This window comes from Esox lucius, chromosome 6 (assembly GCF_011004845.1).
Source record: "Esox lucius isolate fEsoLuc1 chromosome 6, fEsoLuc1.pri, whole genome shotgun sequence".
Taxonomy (NCBI): domain Eukaryota; kingdom Metazoa; phylum Chordata; class Actinopteri; order Esociformes; family Esocidae; genus Esox; species Esox lucius.
Window position 1 is genome coordinate 8,872,538 of NC_047574.1, and position 16,923 is coordinate 8,889,460.

Genomic DNA, 16,923 nt, shown 5'->3' on the forward strand with positions numbered 1-16,923 from the left:
GTAATTTAATCATTGTAAGACGACTTTTCATTACACAGATAAGAGTTTATTCATTACCTTCCCCATGGAAAAAAAAACAGTGTCAAATGTCATTGTCAAACCACTGTCATTGCATGTGCATTCTGATAAAGACTGTGATGTTGGTGGTAGCCAATACATTTACCAGAATGTTACTATCATTTTGAGTGCATAAAATGTTATGCAAAATCTACTGACTTTACACATCCAAACAGACATGCAGATTTTCAAGAGCAGTTGAAGTTAATTAACCCTTAGTAGTTTAGAGTGTTACATAGCTAGGTATATGCAATGACAAGATAAAATGGCCATACACACAAATGGGGCCAAACTATGCTGGTTTCCTTATGATACTATGAATTCCTCATAAGTCAATCACTAAGATGACTTCTTCTCCATGCTGGAAAGAAAAAAATAAACATATCAGAATTACCGGCAGGAACACATTCTGTAAAATAGCGCAGTTAAAATAACATGAAATTACAGGTGATATGTATGTATACTGAAGTTAAGTGCAGAATCAGTTTTCACATTTTCTTTTAAATAGCAATGAAATATCACTTAAAAATGAGTGCGGTGAAAACGTATTTGCACTTGTTTTTAAATTTAATGCTCAGATCTTAGTGTAGTTTGTAATACTATATAGAGGGAGTCAAAGAGATACACCAAAGTTACAAATTAAACCAAGAAGTTAGCAACGTCTTGTTATTTTCTGTCTAGGGTTTTAGGCTTGATATCTGAAAACTGCTTATGTAAAAGGGATTTATAAAATACATCTGATCAATTGCACTGAAATAAGCAAATCAGACGGTAGGGACAAATGTGAGCTTACTTGTATTTGATAAGCCGTGATCCTTGAATTATCTGTGCCGTCTCATTGGTTAGGTGGCAGGCGAAGAGGAGCCAATTCCTTGGCTGAACTTTGTACGCAAACCTCATAAACAACAGTGAGTAGCAGGTCAGAGCTGTGGAGGAGGGGAGTCAAATGATAAGGAACTAAATGCAACTTTACACTTCTATATCTATATATCTTTCAAGAATGAAGAAAAAAGAAAAATTCTTACTGGGTGTGACCGACATGTTCAGGTTATGACTAAACTATTGGAATTCTACTTTTTTCAAAGCATGGATTTACAATACCATAAGATAGTGTTGCAGCAGGTATGATGTTTAACGGGCTTTCAAACCAATTCATAAATGTTTTTCTAATGTTATGGCTAAACAATCATCATTGTTGCGACATCATTTTCAGTATCATCTCTCACCAAAGGTCATTCTGCCACTGATTATTTCTGGGCTTTTCTTCATGTCACTGATGGCAGCTATAGGCAGACCCCAGTTTGCCACAGGTCCCCAGAAATGCTAGAATGTTAAAGAAAAACAGTTTTACGAACTTTACACAACGGTCAAATGTATGCATGCTTCCATAGTTGAACAGTTTTGCCAATGTGGCCAAAAATATTAAATGATTTTAGCAGTACTTACTGTGCTTATTTAGAAAGTTTCCAAGAGGATGCCAAAAAAACAGACAAAAGTTATGGTTAGGGGGATACAATAAAACAAACACATCGTATGAACTAAATGCAGTGATTTATAATTACCCATTTCCATTTGGGCTTAGCTAGTAAACAATGTATTGAGGATCAGACATTCACCAGCAGCAGTGCTAGTACGCTAGTTTGACAGCTAGATTCGGTGATAACAAACATTCAAGAGCAAACGTCCTTCAAGCCACACACGTACAGTAGTAAGAAACCTCAGTAAAACACTACCGACAGTCGTGCATACGAATTTACAACTAATAACTAATTAAAGCTAGATCATCAAAAAAAGCTAGTTAGCTAGGCCGACTAGCCAGTTCCTAATGTCTACGTAACTAGCTATAATATTCAAAAACGGCTCAAATGTCTTCTTACCTCGTCAAATACTCTCTGAACTCCTTGCTTTTGAGATGATCAACGGCTTTACGTGCCAAAGTGCTTGCCATGGTTTCTGATTGTGAAGGTTAGCAGTGAAAAGGAAATTATAACTAGTGGAATGTTCAATATGGATAAAGACAATTTAGCTTAGAGGACATCAGTGGTCACAGTTCTTCACCATAACATTGGGTTTACGACGCTGTCGCAATTTTGTTAGTGACAAGCTCCGGTTTAAGGCTAAGGCCGTGTTCGAGAACATCAAAACCACAATGTTTCATGGGTAAATTGTAAGTGATCTACAAATGATAATCAGGTGTCGTCTTTGTTGGAAGGTGATTTGTAGATCAGTCTAGTATCTGCTTTCACGGGACGCCCCCTATTCATCTCGTTGGATTGGTGGATACGTATCTTTATTTTTTATTATTTTGAATATTCATTAAGGGGTGTTGACGTCAACCTGATGAACTGGTATAAAGATTCCCATTTGCAATATTTTAACTTACTTTAATACTAGTATAAATAACCAAAAGACATCTGCAGGGAGTTTTTATAACCAAAGTTCCAAATATTATTCTACAAAATTGTTTCATGTGTTGGTGTTATTCCCAACTGGGTTAGGAGCTTAGGGTTTTGACTTGTGGTCTCCTCATAATTGTTTGGACACTCACAGTAATAACCCCACCAACCTAAACCCTGTAATCCATGTTGAGTAGCTAATACTTTTCAGGTCTCATTCCATTAGGGAAGGAGAGGAGGAGACAAGTTGTGTTCTAAATTCTAATTTAACAGAGATCGAAGTTTTAAGTGAAATTTCCCATCTTCTAAAAATATCACTGCACATTCATTATTTATGTATTCTGTGTAATTCTAAAGTAATGGTTGCAATCTTTCAAGGCGTGAATGGAAGTTGACATACACATTTACCTGTGCCCTTTTGCCCTCCCAGTTGCCAAGTGCCCTTTTAGGTGTTGTTAAATGTATTATTATATTTATAAGCTACAGTTGCTTCCTGTTCTTTTTCTTAACCTGTAAGTTCTTGGTAAAGTTGTGAAGATCATGACCCCAGCACCGCTTTGTTAGTAGGGCCTGTTGGTTTGCCTCTATATGGAGTTAACACGTCCAAAATGTGCCCCAAATAAGCCCACATCATTTATATGGGGTTGTAATTCAGGCCTGTCTTTCCTTTTTTGGGACAAAAACACTAGTCCATTCATGTTGGGCCTGAACTTGTTTTCTGATGGGAAACTTTGATGCTATCTACTGCAAACTGATGTAGGTACTTTACAGTAATGTGTATCTATTCTGACTGAACTCTCAACTACCATATGATGTGGTTGTATCTGCTTTGGGAATTTTCTACCCAGTCTACACCTCAGGGCGTTACACCTTGACATGACCGCCCCGCTGAGGAATGTTGATTAAGTATCTTACTCCTGTGTGTGTGTTTGGTCAATGATTGCATTATGAAAATCAACAATTCAGGTGACAAACAGTGAAATGCCTTTGTTCTCCATCTTGTCCTTGCTTCCATAAGGTTGTGCTCTGTGCTCTTTTCCTGGGACTTTTCCTAGGCTGAAGGCCAATTAGTTATCTCATCATTCCTGCTTTACAACTGTAAGAGTTATAAAAATACATTACTAATAAATTGTTTACGCTTCTATTATCTTGTCATCCAAGCAGTATGCTTTGTAGAATGTAATAATTCATGTTACTTTGCAGCGCTTGTTCCTGGATAGGTATATTACTCAGTACATTACCCAGATATTCATTTCTTGTAATTTCGATGTGTATCACTGTGTATATACAGAGTTTTCATTATTTTACTTTAAAGTTTAAGTTTTGGTTAAATCCGTGTTGTGGAGTTGGCTTCACCATAGTCTGAAAGCAACGCATCCGTGCGTTACCTGTATTCCCCGTATATTGAATACAATCAGGTATCAGGTTCAGGTATACCCTGGGCATTAACAGAACTCCCTCCCAGCTGAACTGGTTACACCACCATTCTTTAACCTGTGGGCTGAAATACATAGCACCTTTAAAACATGATGAACTAGGACTCAATGGGGACCATCATTTCAAACAAATGTGGCTGAAAATAATTCAAGATTTTTTAAATTAATATTACAAGACACTTATATACAATATTTAAAGTGACTTAAAATGAACAACCATGAGTAAACTTAGCACAGTTGCGTCTAGATAGGCCTAATAAAAAAAAAAATTAACAGCATTATATAGTTAAATAATAATAGACAGCATTTCATACAAACTATAAACAGACTGTCAAGAGACACTGTGTGTATGCCCGGGCTAATCATCATAAAATATCCACACGTTTGCTTCACTTGATTTATTAGTAAAGTGTTGGCATGCGTTGCCAATACAAATACATTTTTAAGGTAGCCTATACATTATTTACAATGGTAGAACACTTTACAATTGCGTTGTAGTGTTTTTTTATCCAATTGTGTGCTTGAGAACTTTGTGACTGAACCTCACAGAGCTTAAGAGTCTTTGCATCAATTCTCAAAGTTCCTTCAGCATGAAGTGAAGTATATCAGAAGATTAACTACAGCAGCACAAGGACAGACTTCGATCAAGGATTCTTTCCAAGGGAATCTCTTTTTCTTTAAAAAAACGCCATGGGGGAGGTGGTACTCTACAAAAATATAAAAACATAACTGTCTTTTAACAAAGTAATGAGTGGTATCTGTCTTTTGAGTGAGTCCATCTCTAAATATTTACATTTAAACAATGATTGACACACACATTTGCTTACTGTGCATTTACTTAGTTTGACTTCAACATGAAAAATCAATAATCAAAACACATTTTGACATCATGTACTTTTGATTATTGGTTATTAAACTAAATTGAATGAGAACACATTCTAAAGGCTCATTGTGCATTCGCTAGAGTATTATACTGTATAATACAATAACAAAAACAAAGTTTGTCTGGTGTAAATGCCTGAACTTTGGTGTCAACATAGTACCCAGCATTTAGACTGATCACATTGAAAATGTTAGATTGTATACTTATTAAACCAAATCAAACCAATTAGTGTAAATACAAATTGTGAATTTCTTTAATGCAATGTGAATTATTTCAGCCAATGTAAAGCGTTTGTCTACATGTGAGGTTTTGTTATTGTAATATATTATAAATATACATGTAGGCTTTGATTTCCCGACTGAAGTGTAGTTGCATGTTCAAAACATTAGATCTTAATATTGTTTTGTATGTACATGGCCGGAACCATTGCAAAAACATAATTTCAACTATTCAAAACTGGATTAATTAAATTTCTAACACTGTTCTGTACAAACACTAATATAGTGCAATATCAAAACTCCCATTTTAGGCAAATGCTCTGGCTGATAAAACATTAGTCAAACTATAAAAAAAAATCTTCAGATTTGTCAATCAATAAACTCAGGGAAATAGTTAATTATACATTTCTGTTATCGACATAAGTGGGTAAATATTAAGGAACGACTACAGCTTCTTTGTGAGCTGATGTCAAACCACTCCTGAATCCTGTTGAAATTTGTTTCACACAACCTCTCTACAACTCTTCTTATGTTCATAAATCATAAACATAAAGGCATCCAAGGTGGCATTCTACTGTATAGGTTTTTTATGTTCTTTGTGGTCAGAATATAAATAATTAAAACACTCACGTACATTAATACTGATTTCATAATTTGATTAAACATCTGTTGCCATATTTGCTAAACATAATAATGATCATATAGACGGCAAAAAACACTAAATGTGGATGAACGCATATCAATGTATTTAATAATATAACAAATGTTTTCTTTCAAAAAGTAATAAAGTGCACTTCAGATCAGGTTTAAAAGTATATCTCTCATGTATTAAATATAAAATGAATAGACAAGCATACTTAAATTAATACAAAAAAGGGTGGACAATGTAGAAACAATAAATACATTTGTTAAATACATTGAATAACTTAATTAGGTCACATTTACACAATAAATATAACTTAAATTGACAATTTATTATGGGTGTACTTTCAGTATCATACCATTTGCGGTTATTCAGCTACCGAGTTTAGATTTTCAGTCAACTGCTAACTGCATTTTATGATTGTACCAGGAACTGTGTGGGTGAATTCTATTTCAATAATAACAATGATAGAAAATCTTATTAGAAAGCATTGAACTGAAACTTAGGTGTACGTCCTAAATTGAAATAGAAAGTTACCAGTACCAGTTGAAATAGAAAGTACACACTGGTACCAGAATATCCTTCGCAGCTGTAACTGAATTGTCACTGAACTGTTTCAAATGAAGATTTGTAAAAGTATAATTTCAACATGCTTACTTTCAGACACAGGGGAAAATACAGATGTTGTCTGAAAAGATCCTGGAAAATCAACTCCATATTTATAAAATACCAACTTCTCTAGACTTCTTTGTTATGGCCTTTTTTTGACAAATTGTCAACTCAAGGTTGCATAAGATTACTTGGTCTTCTACATAACACTGTACAAAACAATCAACATAATACACAGGTGTCAATTAATTAAAAAACAGTAGCAGATGGCACCTAAATGAAAAAGGCAAGTATGAATTAACAAAGTATACTAACATTACATTTCTTCAAAGCCAATGACACACATACGAATTTCTGAACAGTATTTTGATTTGCCTTAGATGCCAGTATTTGGTTTTCTGGTGCATTAAAACAGACAATATACCACTGCAGCATATTTTGTGGCTCCTCCTTGATACCCCTCTGTAAACTTCCTGGCTGCTACTTTGTGTGGGCCCTCATACCAGTGTCTGATGAAGGGGGCCATGTCTAGGCCCATATTCAAGCTCTGCCACTGAATCACCTACGATGGTGCTATGAACAAGTAGATGTGAGTCTCTTCATTCCTCTTCTCTGCGCCAAACCTGAAGACTGCACAGGCTCAAGCTTTGGGGCTAAAGGTGAGCGATTCAAAGCCAAGTAGGTCGCAGCCATTGCTCCCTAGGATGACAGAAAAAAATTATACTAAAATTATAAAACTTCTGATAAAAGACCCATTTTAAATGAGAGTTTGAAAAAGACCCATTTTAAAACAGAGTTTCCATTGACTTTTGCTTACACAGAAATATTTATAAGTTGTACATGTAATGTCAGGTGTGTACATGGGGTGGCAGTAGAATGACAGTGAATACAAAAAACACACTTTATTCAGGTGAGAGCTTCATTCTGCACACTGTACAAAGTTGCTTGCGATGCTAACACGAACGACCAAAGTAAGCTAACATTCAACCCGCTTGGGTTGAAGTGGAACAATGTGGTCAGTTCGGAGTGCAAAGATTCAGACATACTGGTAGCAAGAGGATGCCGCTCACAATATGCCAGGCTTTGTCTTTTACCTTCACAAGCTGAACATTGGGTCTTATAAGCTGACTCTGAGACAGCTGTTCCCGGTTGACGATCCACTGGTGTCTGAGAACCTGGGGGGCTGTAAGCCTTTGGTGTGGATCCACATGCAGCATCTTAGTGACTATGTCCTATTGGAAACCAATGGAGAGAAAGTTCCGGGCTGGGACCCGTACGACAATGTCGACGGCATAACACAACCAACACAGCCCCTCAAAACAAACTGATTTGTGGGGTCGATGGACAAATAGTCTTAAACCCAAAGGTGGTCCTTTAGGGGTCATTCTTTGGGCCAGACCTCCAGTTTCATTGCAGACTTTTATGGAAAACGTCTGTTCGTGAATTGCAATTATTAGTCAAGTTCTATACTGTCGTGGCGCCAACAAAGGCCAAGCAACCGTACCTTTGCAGCTTCAGAAACAGCATCCCAGTTTCCTCCGCTGAGTGCATATTTTCCGCTTCCAATGCGAGCCAGTATTTCCTCAGGGGTGTCATCGGGACCATTGGCAAAAGGAGTGAACCTGTAAAGCGCGAAGAAGAGCCAGAAAATGTAAATACTTTGAGATTCCCTTTTGCAGAAGAACAATGTGTTTGGTTTGTTTGCGTTTGTTTTAATATCTATCTCAACGGACGTTTGTGAGGTGCTATTTTTTCATCAAATTCTACAATACCTTGAATGAGCTATATTTAGAAAGAATTAAGCTTTTTTTTCTAATGACCTGGTTACAGAGATTTAAAACCTGAGCCACTGGCTAGAACATTAAATTGTCGGGGCAGGTCCTGAGAGATTTGACATTGTGCAGAGTACAATTACACTGACTCTACCACAGATATGACCTCAGCTTAATCCCTCCTCCACAGCCCCTCTCACATCCCCAAAATGAGTCTTTTAATCAGTGGCCAGGAGACTTACAGCAGACCAGAGCAAATGTTCTATCAATTTCCCCCACAGAATAAATTGTTCATTTTTTGTAAGGTTCAACCACTTTTCTAGCCAAGGTAAACTGTCCTTTAAAGGACGTTGGAGTCTCCTTTATCTTTCCCAAAGTAAAACAAGGGCAAAGGGAAATTGGAATATGAAAACCAGCCAAGGCAGACATACCCTGCAAGCATAGTGTACAGCAGAATCCCCAAACTCCAGATGTCACAAGCAGCATCATAGCCCTGCTTCTTCAAGACCTGTGAAAGATGAGGAGAATCCGTATCATATTAAAATACATAATATGGATCTAATAAAATAATAAACCGCAGCTGATCAGATGTCGCCATACTTCTGGAGCCACAAAGTTCGCTGTGTAACAGGGCGTCATCAGGAGGCCATTTTCTGCCCTTAGCTGTTTCGCGAATCCAAAGTCACATATTCGGATCGATTCTGGATCTCCCGTTTCATCCACATAGAGGATGTTGCTTGGTTTCAGGTCTCGATGTACCACCTATAAAAACAGAATTCAAAATAACTCGCCAGTGGGAACATCAAAGAGGCACTGGTCTTTTCTGTTAAAACACACGTTTCATCTGGACGACCACGAAAGGTACCGACCCCCTGTGAGTGGAGGTACTCCACTGTCTTGGTAATGGTGCACAGAACGGCAGAAGCCTCTCGCTCAGAGAAGCATTTCTGATGGAGGATTCGGTCCAGCAGCTCTCCACCTCTCATCAGCTCCATCACCAGGTACACGCACTTCCCGTCGTCATAGACCTGGGCGCCAGAAAAAGACAGTAACCAAACACCAAATAAGTCCTTCCCAGGCAACGGCCGTTGGACGATGTATTCTAGAATATAATAAAGATATAACGGACGGGACGCACACAAAAAAAAAATTGTCCTGCAAACTCACAAGGTTTTCTGCCCTTTTGGAGGGCTTTCGGGGCATGCCGTGTTCGTGTGCGTGTGTGTGCGCGTGTGTGACACTCAGTGCATGATTACGTACATCCTTCAGCGTGATGATGTTTGGATGCTGCCCATATCTCAACAGAATCTCTATTTCCTCAGATGGATCTTTCTTAGCTCTGTCGATGATCTGAAAAAGACAACCACCCCTATGTGTATTATATATAAGAACAATTTATATATTATATATAAATCGGTTTAGTGCTCGGTGATGATAAAATGTGTGACACAAAGTACTTTCTGCACAAAATGCATCATCATTGTCGCCGCATAAATCATCCTGAGGCAGGCTATAGTTGAAAGGCTCTTTGTTGTTCCAGTATTCAGGGAAGTGAAATGTGTAACCAGTACATCACAAAGTAATTAAAGGTGATACATCCGTCTAGACTCCTTGTATTGACCATAAAATCTCCTGGCTGTGTATGATGTCATGTTACGCAACTGATGGGCCATGAAAATTATTTCCCTCTCTGAGAATGATAAAGCAGCAATAAAAAAATTCCCCTTGAACAGTCAAACTATATGGTTCACTCACTTTGACAGCATAATCAACACTGGTGATTTTGTGGACGCATCGTTTGCAGACGGAGTACGCTCCCAGACCCACATCCTCCTTTATCTCATACCCGTCAGAGAAATGGATGCTAGTGCCGTGGAGTTGCTGAAATGACAAATATGTCCAGTCATCGTTAATATGTTTAAGCATATTTTACATAAAAGCCTTTGGTCATATTCGTGCTCAAGTAAGCCTGTCATCTGACCTTACTCTTCGATCATGTTATAATCCTGCTTAGAGAATCCACCAGTCCTTCTATAATCCTCAAACATTTCCAGGGGAAGCCTATTTCATATGCAAAACACAGCACACTGGTATTCAAAACAGCTCTAGCATAGCTATCAAATTATTCCCCTAGTAAGAACTGTCCTTGAACCACATTGTATATGAACAGTGTCTCTGTGATAGTGCATTCCTGTGGCATTTCTTCTTGTTTCTATTGTGACGTAGGCATCTCCACAGACTGAAGGATTCTTTCTTTACTGCTGTATGTTATACACCACCACCAACACCAAGAAATGTGAAAAACAATGGGTGCACTATGGTCAAAGTCAATCTGACAGCTACCTCGGTCCCCTGTGATACATTCCACGCCGGACATCTTTGACGAGAGACCTCAACTCATACATATTCATCAACAATGCAGCAGTTTCCAATCTCACGTGGTCACTACGATGGAAATAAGCCGAGTGGATCTCCGCACCGGTGAAGCAGTGGATCCAAACATTCTCGGAGCATTGCTACCGCAGAGCACACACACACACACACACACACACACACACACTGCCATGATGTCATCCAGGCAACTGTGTTCCAAATCAATACGCTTTCCTGAGGGCACAGGGTGGCCTCTCTGGTGAGTAGAGGCAGCTTCAATGAAATGCTCAGTCAGGTATGAACCATCTGGCAGAATCAATTCTGGTGGTTGTGTAAGTGGGTCCGTATTTTGTGCTGTAGGACACATTAGAAGCCCTCTCAGGAGCTATGGCCAATTTGTGTGTTGCCTGGAAGTAGAGGGTCACCTCTACCTTATAGTCAACTTTCCACATAAATTAAACTGCGTTTTGTGAGAATACAGATTCCACGGATGTCTGTGCTGTGCTATAGGTTTGCTTTTCTTTTGAGTAACAGCACAACATACACTCACCTAAAGGATTATTAGGAACACCTGTTCAATTTCCCATTAATGCAATTATCTAATCAACCAATCACATGGCAGTTGCTTCAATGCATTTAGGGGTGTGGTCCTGGTCAAGACAATCTCCTGAACTCCAAACTGAATGTCAGAATGGGAAAGAAAGGTGATTTAAGCAATTTTGAGCGTGGCATGGTTGTTGGTGCCAGACGGGCACCAACAACCATGCCAAAAGAATGGTGTGAATAGGGAAAAACATCCAGTATGCGGCAGTCCTGTGGGCAAAAATGCCTTGTTGATGCTAGAGGTCAGAGGAGAATGGGCCGACTGATTCAAGCTGATAGAAGAGTAACTTTGACTGAAATAACCACTCGTAACAACTGAGGTATGCTGCAAAGCATTTGTGAAGTCACAACACGCACAACCTTGAGGCGGATGGGCTACAATTTGCACGAGCTCACCAAAATTGGACAGTTGAAGACTGGAAGAATGTTGCCTGGTCTGATGAGTCTCAATTTCTGTTGAGACATTCAGATGGTAGAGTCAGAATTTTGCGTAAACAGAATGAGAACATGGATCCATCATGCCTTGTTACCACTGTGCAGGCTGGTGGTGGTGGTGTAATGGTATGGGGGATTTTTTCTTGGCACACTTTAGGCCCCTTAGTGCCAATTGGGCATTGTTTAAATGCCACGGCCTACCTGAGCATTGTTTCTGACCATGTCCATCCCTTTATGACCACCATCCTCTGATGGCTACTTCCAGCAGGATAATGCACCATGTCACAAAGCTCGAATAATTTCAAATTGGTTTCTTGAACATGACAATTAGTTCACTGTACTGAAATGGCCCCCACAGTCACCAGATCTCAACCCAATAGAGCATCTTTGGGATGTGGTGGAACGAGAGCTTCGTGCCCTGGATGTGCATCCCACAAATCTCCATCAACTGCAAGATGCTATCCTATCAATATGGGCCAACATTTCTAAAGAATGCTTTCAGCACCTTGTTGAATCAATGCCACGTAGAATTAAGGCAGTTCTGAAGGCGAACTATGGTGTTCCTAATAATCCTTTAGGTGAGTGTATATACAGTTAGTAGGACACAGATCTAAAAGAGTGTCAGCTTTAGTTCATCTCATCTCCCCGAAGCCACCACTTTCCATCCAATGTATGCGCCCAATGCGAAAGCAAGAGGAAGGTGGCAAAAGGTAATAAATTATATGAATTATATACATGAATTAAATCAAGCATATTTCATGTAAAAAAACGACACATATAATTCCAAAATGATTAGAAAGTACCATTGACTAGTTTTGATGTCAGAACGGTGGGGTTTTCTTTTCTCAACACTGTTGGATAACTGTACAGTACGAAAAGTGATGAGCTTAATGTGTTCTGATGCCATGACATCAGACGGTTCCTCCTTGATATTTAAGTTAGTCATTTAGCGGGTCCAGATATCCACAGCAACTAACAACAACAGTCGGGGTTAACCACCTCGCTCAAGAACAGAGTGACTGCCCTTTGGGTTTCTTGTCAAACGTTCTAACTGCTAATCCATATTTCTTCTTCCTGTGTACTGAAATGATAAAATACATACTACTGATATCCCCCATGACATCAAGGTTCTATTTTTAATAAAGATTGTCTGATAACGGAGCTTTATAATGGCGATGATTGGTCCTTCCTCTCTAGCATTTCATACTTACTTGCACAATTGGGTTGACTGTTGAGTTTTGCCGCGTTTCAGCAATGGCCTTCTCCTGGTCAAGATTAGTGGCCACGAAGCTGAACCCTCTAAAGAGCTGGTGTGTGTTGGCACTGGGGGGAATGCCGGGCGAGTCTGGTGGGAGAAGAGGACAGTCCTGACAATGTAACATCTCCTACTGCATCTGACAAGAGACAGACATGGGAACTGGGACATATTGGCAACTGGCAATACCTACAGCAGATCAGCTGATCGAATGTCCGTTACTATGATTAGACTCCGTGAGATGGTCATTCCCACTGTCCTGTAGCCAAGAGTGTCTTGTTGACAAGAAACTGCCCAACTCAGACTTCTTTACACACAGCTAATATATGAGACTGAATACTTTCGTAGTACATTTACTTTTCACATGATTATGACTATGGTTATGGCTATGGTTATGGCTATGATTATGGCTATGGTTATGACTATGGTTATGGCTATGAGTAATGACATTATTTTAGGGGATCTAACATTATCGGTGGGGTTATTTTTGTAAATGTAAAAAGGGCTTATTTGCCAGTGGCCAATTGATGGCAGTGTGACAGGGAAACCCAGATTAATAAAATATCAATGAATAAATTAAGAAGTGATAAATAGCAGCACTGTTAATGAAAATATGAAGATAAAAACATCAGGCACACACACAAACACATTCCCACACTAACGAGATGAACCTCACCTACAATGACTATTCACCTGTTGGTGTGCGAGAGGTGAATTCAGGGTCAAAGTGGAAAGTGTCTTCTGGCCTGCCCACTGCTGGCTTGAACGGAGGTTTGATCTCTCTTCTATAAAGTTTCTGTGGTTTCATAATTTGGTGGAAAGGGAAAGGCAAAATGAATAGATTTTCCATGTAGTATTTGAGCTGCATTTACTCACTGCTGATTTGGAACATATATTTGTGTTTCATCTGTTTATGTGTCAAACCACAATAATGTAAACATTTTTGTTAAACCAAACTAGTGAACAAAAAACTCCCAACTATCGTTTTTGCTATTATGACAATTTGTTTCAGCTAAAATGCTTCAAATGTAAGCTCAGCAAAGAATTTTGCCATAAGCAGCACTGCAGATATGAAGATTAGTGAAATACAAGTCTTTGCTCTAATACAGTCAGACACAGTATATGTTATCCACCTCTGTTCAGAGCGTGGAACCCACTGAGCCTCAATCAAATTCAAAGTTGTGCAGTGTGATTCAACGCTCTCACTTGTTACGGAAACGGACCCATTATGCCCTGAATTTCATCCACATCATGTTGATGAGCCTACCACCTTGCTGGGAAGTATGGCAATTAAATCGAAATCCTCAAAAGGGGATATCTCTAAGCAAAGGGTGGTCATGGTTGCCTTTAGTGATGTCCAGTAAAAGTTATTATGAAGTTTGTACTCACATTCCAATCTATATTTGCAAAGAAATGATGCCTTTTTATCTCCTCAACCCCATCTGGTCCAGCACCTAACAATAAAACACACCAGAACACACTTTTCTTCATAGGCTCAGGCTGTACAGGGACCCACATTTTTACTAACATTTCCAACAATAAAACACAAAGAACAACTTCCACTCAAAGCCAACCGCACCTCTGTGCGAGGTGCAGTATTTAGCGTAACTCAGTAAAGTTTCTGTGAAATGACTCGCCATGTTACACATTACAGAGAAAGTGGTTCACTTGGCTACATTCAATCCCAGCACAGGCCAACCAGCTTCCATTAGGGAAATGACAGGACAGGCAGTATCTGTGCCTTGCAGTCTGCTCCACAACCCTGACAACGAGCTAAGATTTCAATTTTCAGTGTAAACATTTGATAAATGAAAAATCGTTGGCCTGATGCTTTTGCCTGCCAAATGAAATATAGACTTGTCCATTTGAAATCTCTCTTAATTTGAATGTTCTTGACTACTTACCTAATCTATTGGTCGGATTTCTTTTGAAGAGAGCCCTAATTAAACTTTGCACCTCTGGGCTTAAGAATTGCGGCATGCCAAGTTTTGCCCTAAAAAGCAGAATAAGGGAAGTTAGGTAATAAAAAGTAAACCAGTGTTTCATATTCTGTACCTTTGCCAATCAAATTGTCAGTATTATATCTTACTTGAGTATCAGGGCCATTGTTTCTTTACGGTCTTTGCCTTGAAATGGTAGAGATCCTGTCAGCATTTCAAACTAAAAATTAAGGAAAACAACATTATATTGACAGTTTCTGTTGAAAAATTATTTGCTCAAAATAGCTAAGATGGATGGTGGATGTTTTTAAATCAGTCACTATCACCTAGCATCACTTCTCAGCTTCCTACCTACCTGTGCAACAGCCCCGACCGTTTAAAGCATGCGTTGATTCTTGTCCATATCCTTACATAACCCTTTATATAACACCAATCTATAGTATCTGAGGGCAAATACACATTCAAGCAGGAATGCAGAAATAGCCCACTTGAAACCAACATTATTTGTTAGTTGTCATAGCACAGGGCTTTCTGACAATACTTTTATATGGAAATACTCGTAACATTAAGAAGCAGTAGTAACATACGTGTGGAAATCAAAAATACATGTGTAATAATGAAATACCTCAACTAAATCTGCCCAGATCACCCCTCTGCTTGCTGACCTCCACTGGCTTCCTGCCCTTCAAAGAAATTGACTTGAAAATGATCCTATTAGTCTACAAAGCCCCCAAACACGCCTGTCCACCTATGAGAGTCACTATCCCCCATGAACCTGCACACCCCAATGCCAAACCGTTCACTGAGCCAAGAACCGGGCTCTGAACAATGGAGGGCCGTGCCTGTTCTCTCTGTGGGGCCATGCCTTTGAAACTCCCTTTCTGACAGCCTCAGGGCTGCACAGATGGTTGTGGGTGTTAAAGCAGACCTAAAGACACATCTTTTCCTCTGCCTACTGTTCCCTTTAAACACAATAAACATTTTATTATTCTTTTAAATGTGTTTTCTTTTTGTGTGTGTATAATAATAATATATTAAGTAATAGTAATATATGATGTAATTATTTGTACCGTATTTGATCTGTACGTGCTTGTGTGTGTGTGTGTGTGTGTGTGTTTGTGTGTGTGTGTGTTTGTGTGTGTGTTTTGAAATGCGTAAACAACCTCCCGGTCAGTGTGCCCTTATCAGTCAGATTTGAGTTCAACTCCGATTTAATTTGCATAAACAAACCAGCTTTGTGCACCACTCTCTGCTCTAGAGGACATTTTCCTGTCTACATCATTTCTATTGTCATATAGTTCTACTGTCAAGTCTTACAAAAGAATATAAATGACATAAATATAAAAGTTGAATTCCTTTTTATTTCCTGGTAACTGCTGAATGAAACGAGGACAGAGGCGCCGCTCAGGTCTGCAAATGTTACAGACCACGCACAACCGCCATTTGTGTTGAAAACTGAAGAATCTCCAGTCAGCCAGTCATGTACACATCCAGTCTGACAAACTCACTGTTCCATGACATGATACCGGCGAATGACAATGTCCAGTCACAACACAAGCTCTTCCATTACCGCAGAGCCAGGTTACACCAGTGCTGGTGTCTGTACAGTGTATTTTGGAGAGTGTAAGCGGAGCGTGCCCGTTTCAATCCTGTCCCTTAAGGGATACAGATGACAAGGATTGTATTGATCCAGGTTTAAAGTGAGGCTAACGCACAGAGCTAAGAAAGCATTAGGGAGGCATAAAGGAACTAAAGTCCTTTGTTCTTTAGACTCACAGGAGTAAGGCGTCGACGTATGGGTCAGTATGACTGTAACAGGTCTGCCCTTACCCAATCATCCTTCACCATTTAATTTCAAAAGAGGTCTCTGCAGTGTGTCATGTAAGAATACCACCATAGATGTACGCGAGGTATTATTTTCTAACGTGATGCTTTACCGTCCGACTATAGGCTGAATGTGTGTCGTAGCCTGGTCACAGGGCTACGTTCCCGCGCTCTATGCAGACCCCAATTCGCCGTAACTCAGCCCACGGAGGTCGTGTTGCGGCAAACACCGCAGCCAACCAGTAGGAATGGTGCGTTTGGGAATAGGACGCTGCGTGCCCGAGCAGAAACGTACGGAGGCTCATACCATCAGGACGCCGAACGACCACCAGTCAGCACTCTGGGTGTGGCCTCTCCGGTTGACCACCTCGGGGGCCATGTACTCAATCGTCCCGCAGAAGGAGTATGCTCGCTTGTCGTGGTCTATTGCCTCTTTGCTCAGCCCGAAATCTACCAGGGAAAATAACAACAAGGGGCTT

General features: G+C 39.6%; 2 protein-coding genes across 5 annotated transcripts in view; both read right to left on the bottom strand.

Annotated features, from left to right (window-relative positions):
- Positions 1–32: 32 nt before the first annotated feature.
- mpc1 (mitochondrial pyruvate carrier 1) lies at positions 33–2,155 on the bottom strand. Its single transcript, NM_001304024.1, is given in 5 exon segments — positions 33–418; positions 851–983; positions 1,284–1,380; positions 1,504–1,507; positions 1,935–2,155. Coding segments are annotated over 5 exon segments (327 nt in total). The 5' UTR covers positions 2,006–2,155; the 3' UTR covers positions 33–396.
- Positions 2,156–4,268: 2,113 nt separating this feature from the next.
- Positions 4,269–16,923, bottom strand: part of rps6ka2 (ribosomal protein S6 kinase, polypeptide 2) — a 29,065-nt gene continuing 16,410 nt past the window's right edge. For all 4 annotated transcript variants that reach the window (XM_010888943.3, XM_034292909.1, XM_020046999.2 and 1 more), the window contains 14 exons: positions 16,752–16,894; positions 14,770–14,840; positions 14,585–14,673; positions 14,070–14,134; positions 13,374–13,476; positions 12,637–12,770; positions 9,770–9,895; positions 9,275–9,364; positions 8,884–9,042; positions 8,615–8,776; positions 8,446–8,522; positions 7,747–7,864; positions 7,337–7,474; positions 4,269–6,941 (listed from right to left, as the gene is read on the bottom strand). In XM_010888943.3, coding sequence (XP_010887245.1) covers positions 6,816–6,941; positions 7,337–7,474; positions 7,747–7,864; positions 8,446–8,522; positions 8,615–8,776; positions 8,884–9,042; positions 9,275–9,364; positions 9,770–9,895; positions 12,637–12,770; positions 13,374–13,476; positions 14,070–14,134; positions 14,585–14,673; positions 14,770–14,840; positions 16,752–16,894 — 1,601 coding nt within the window. In that variant the 3' untranslated portion in view covers positions 4,269–6,815. The remainder of the gene's footprint in view (positions 6,942–7,336; positions 7,475–7,746; positions 7,865–8,445; positions 8,523–8,614; positions 8,777–8,883; positions 9,043–9,274; positions 9,365–9,769; positions 9,896–12,636; positions 12,771–13,373; positions 13,477–14,069; positions 14,135–14,584; positions 14,674–14,769; positions 14,841–16,751; positions 16,895–16,923) is intronic.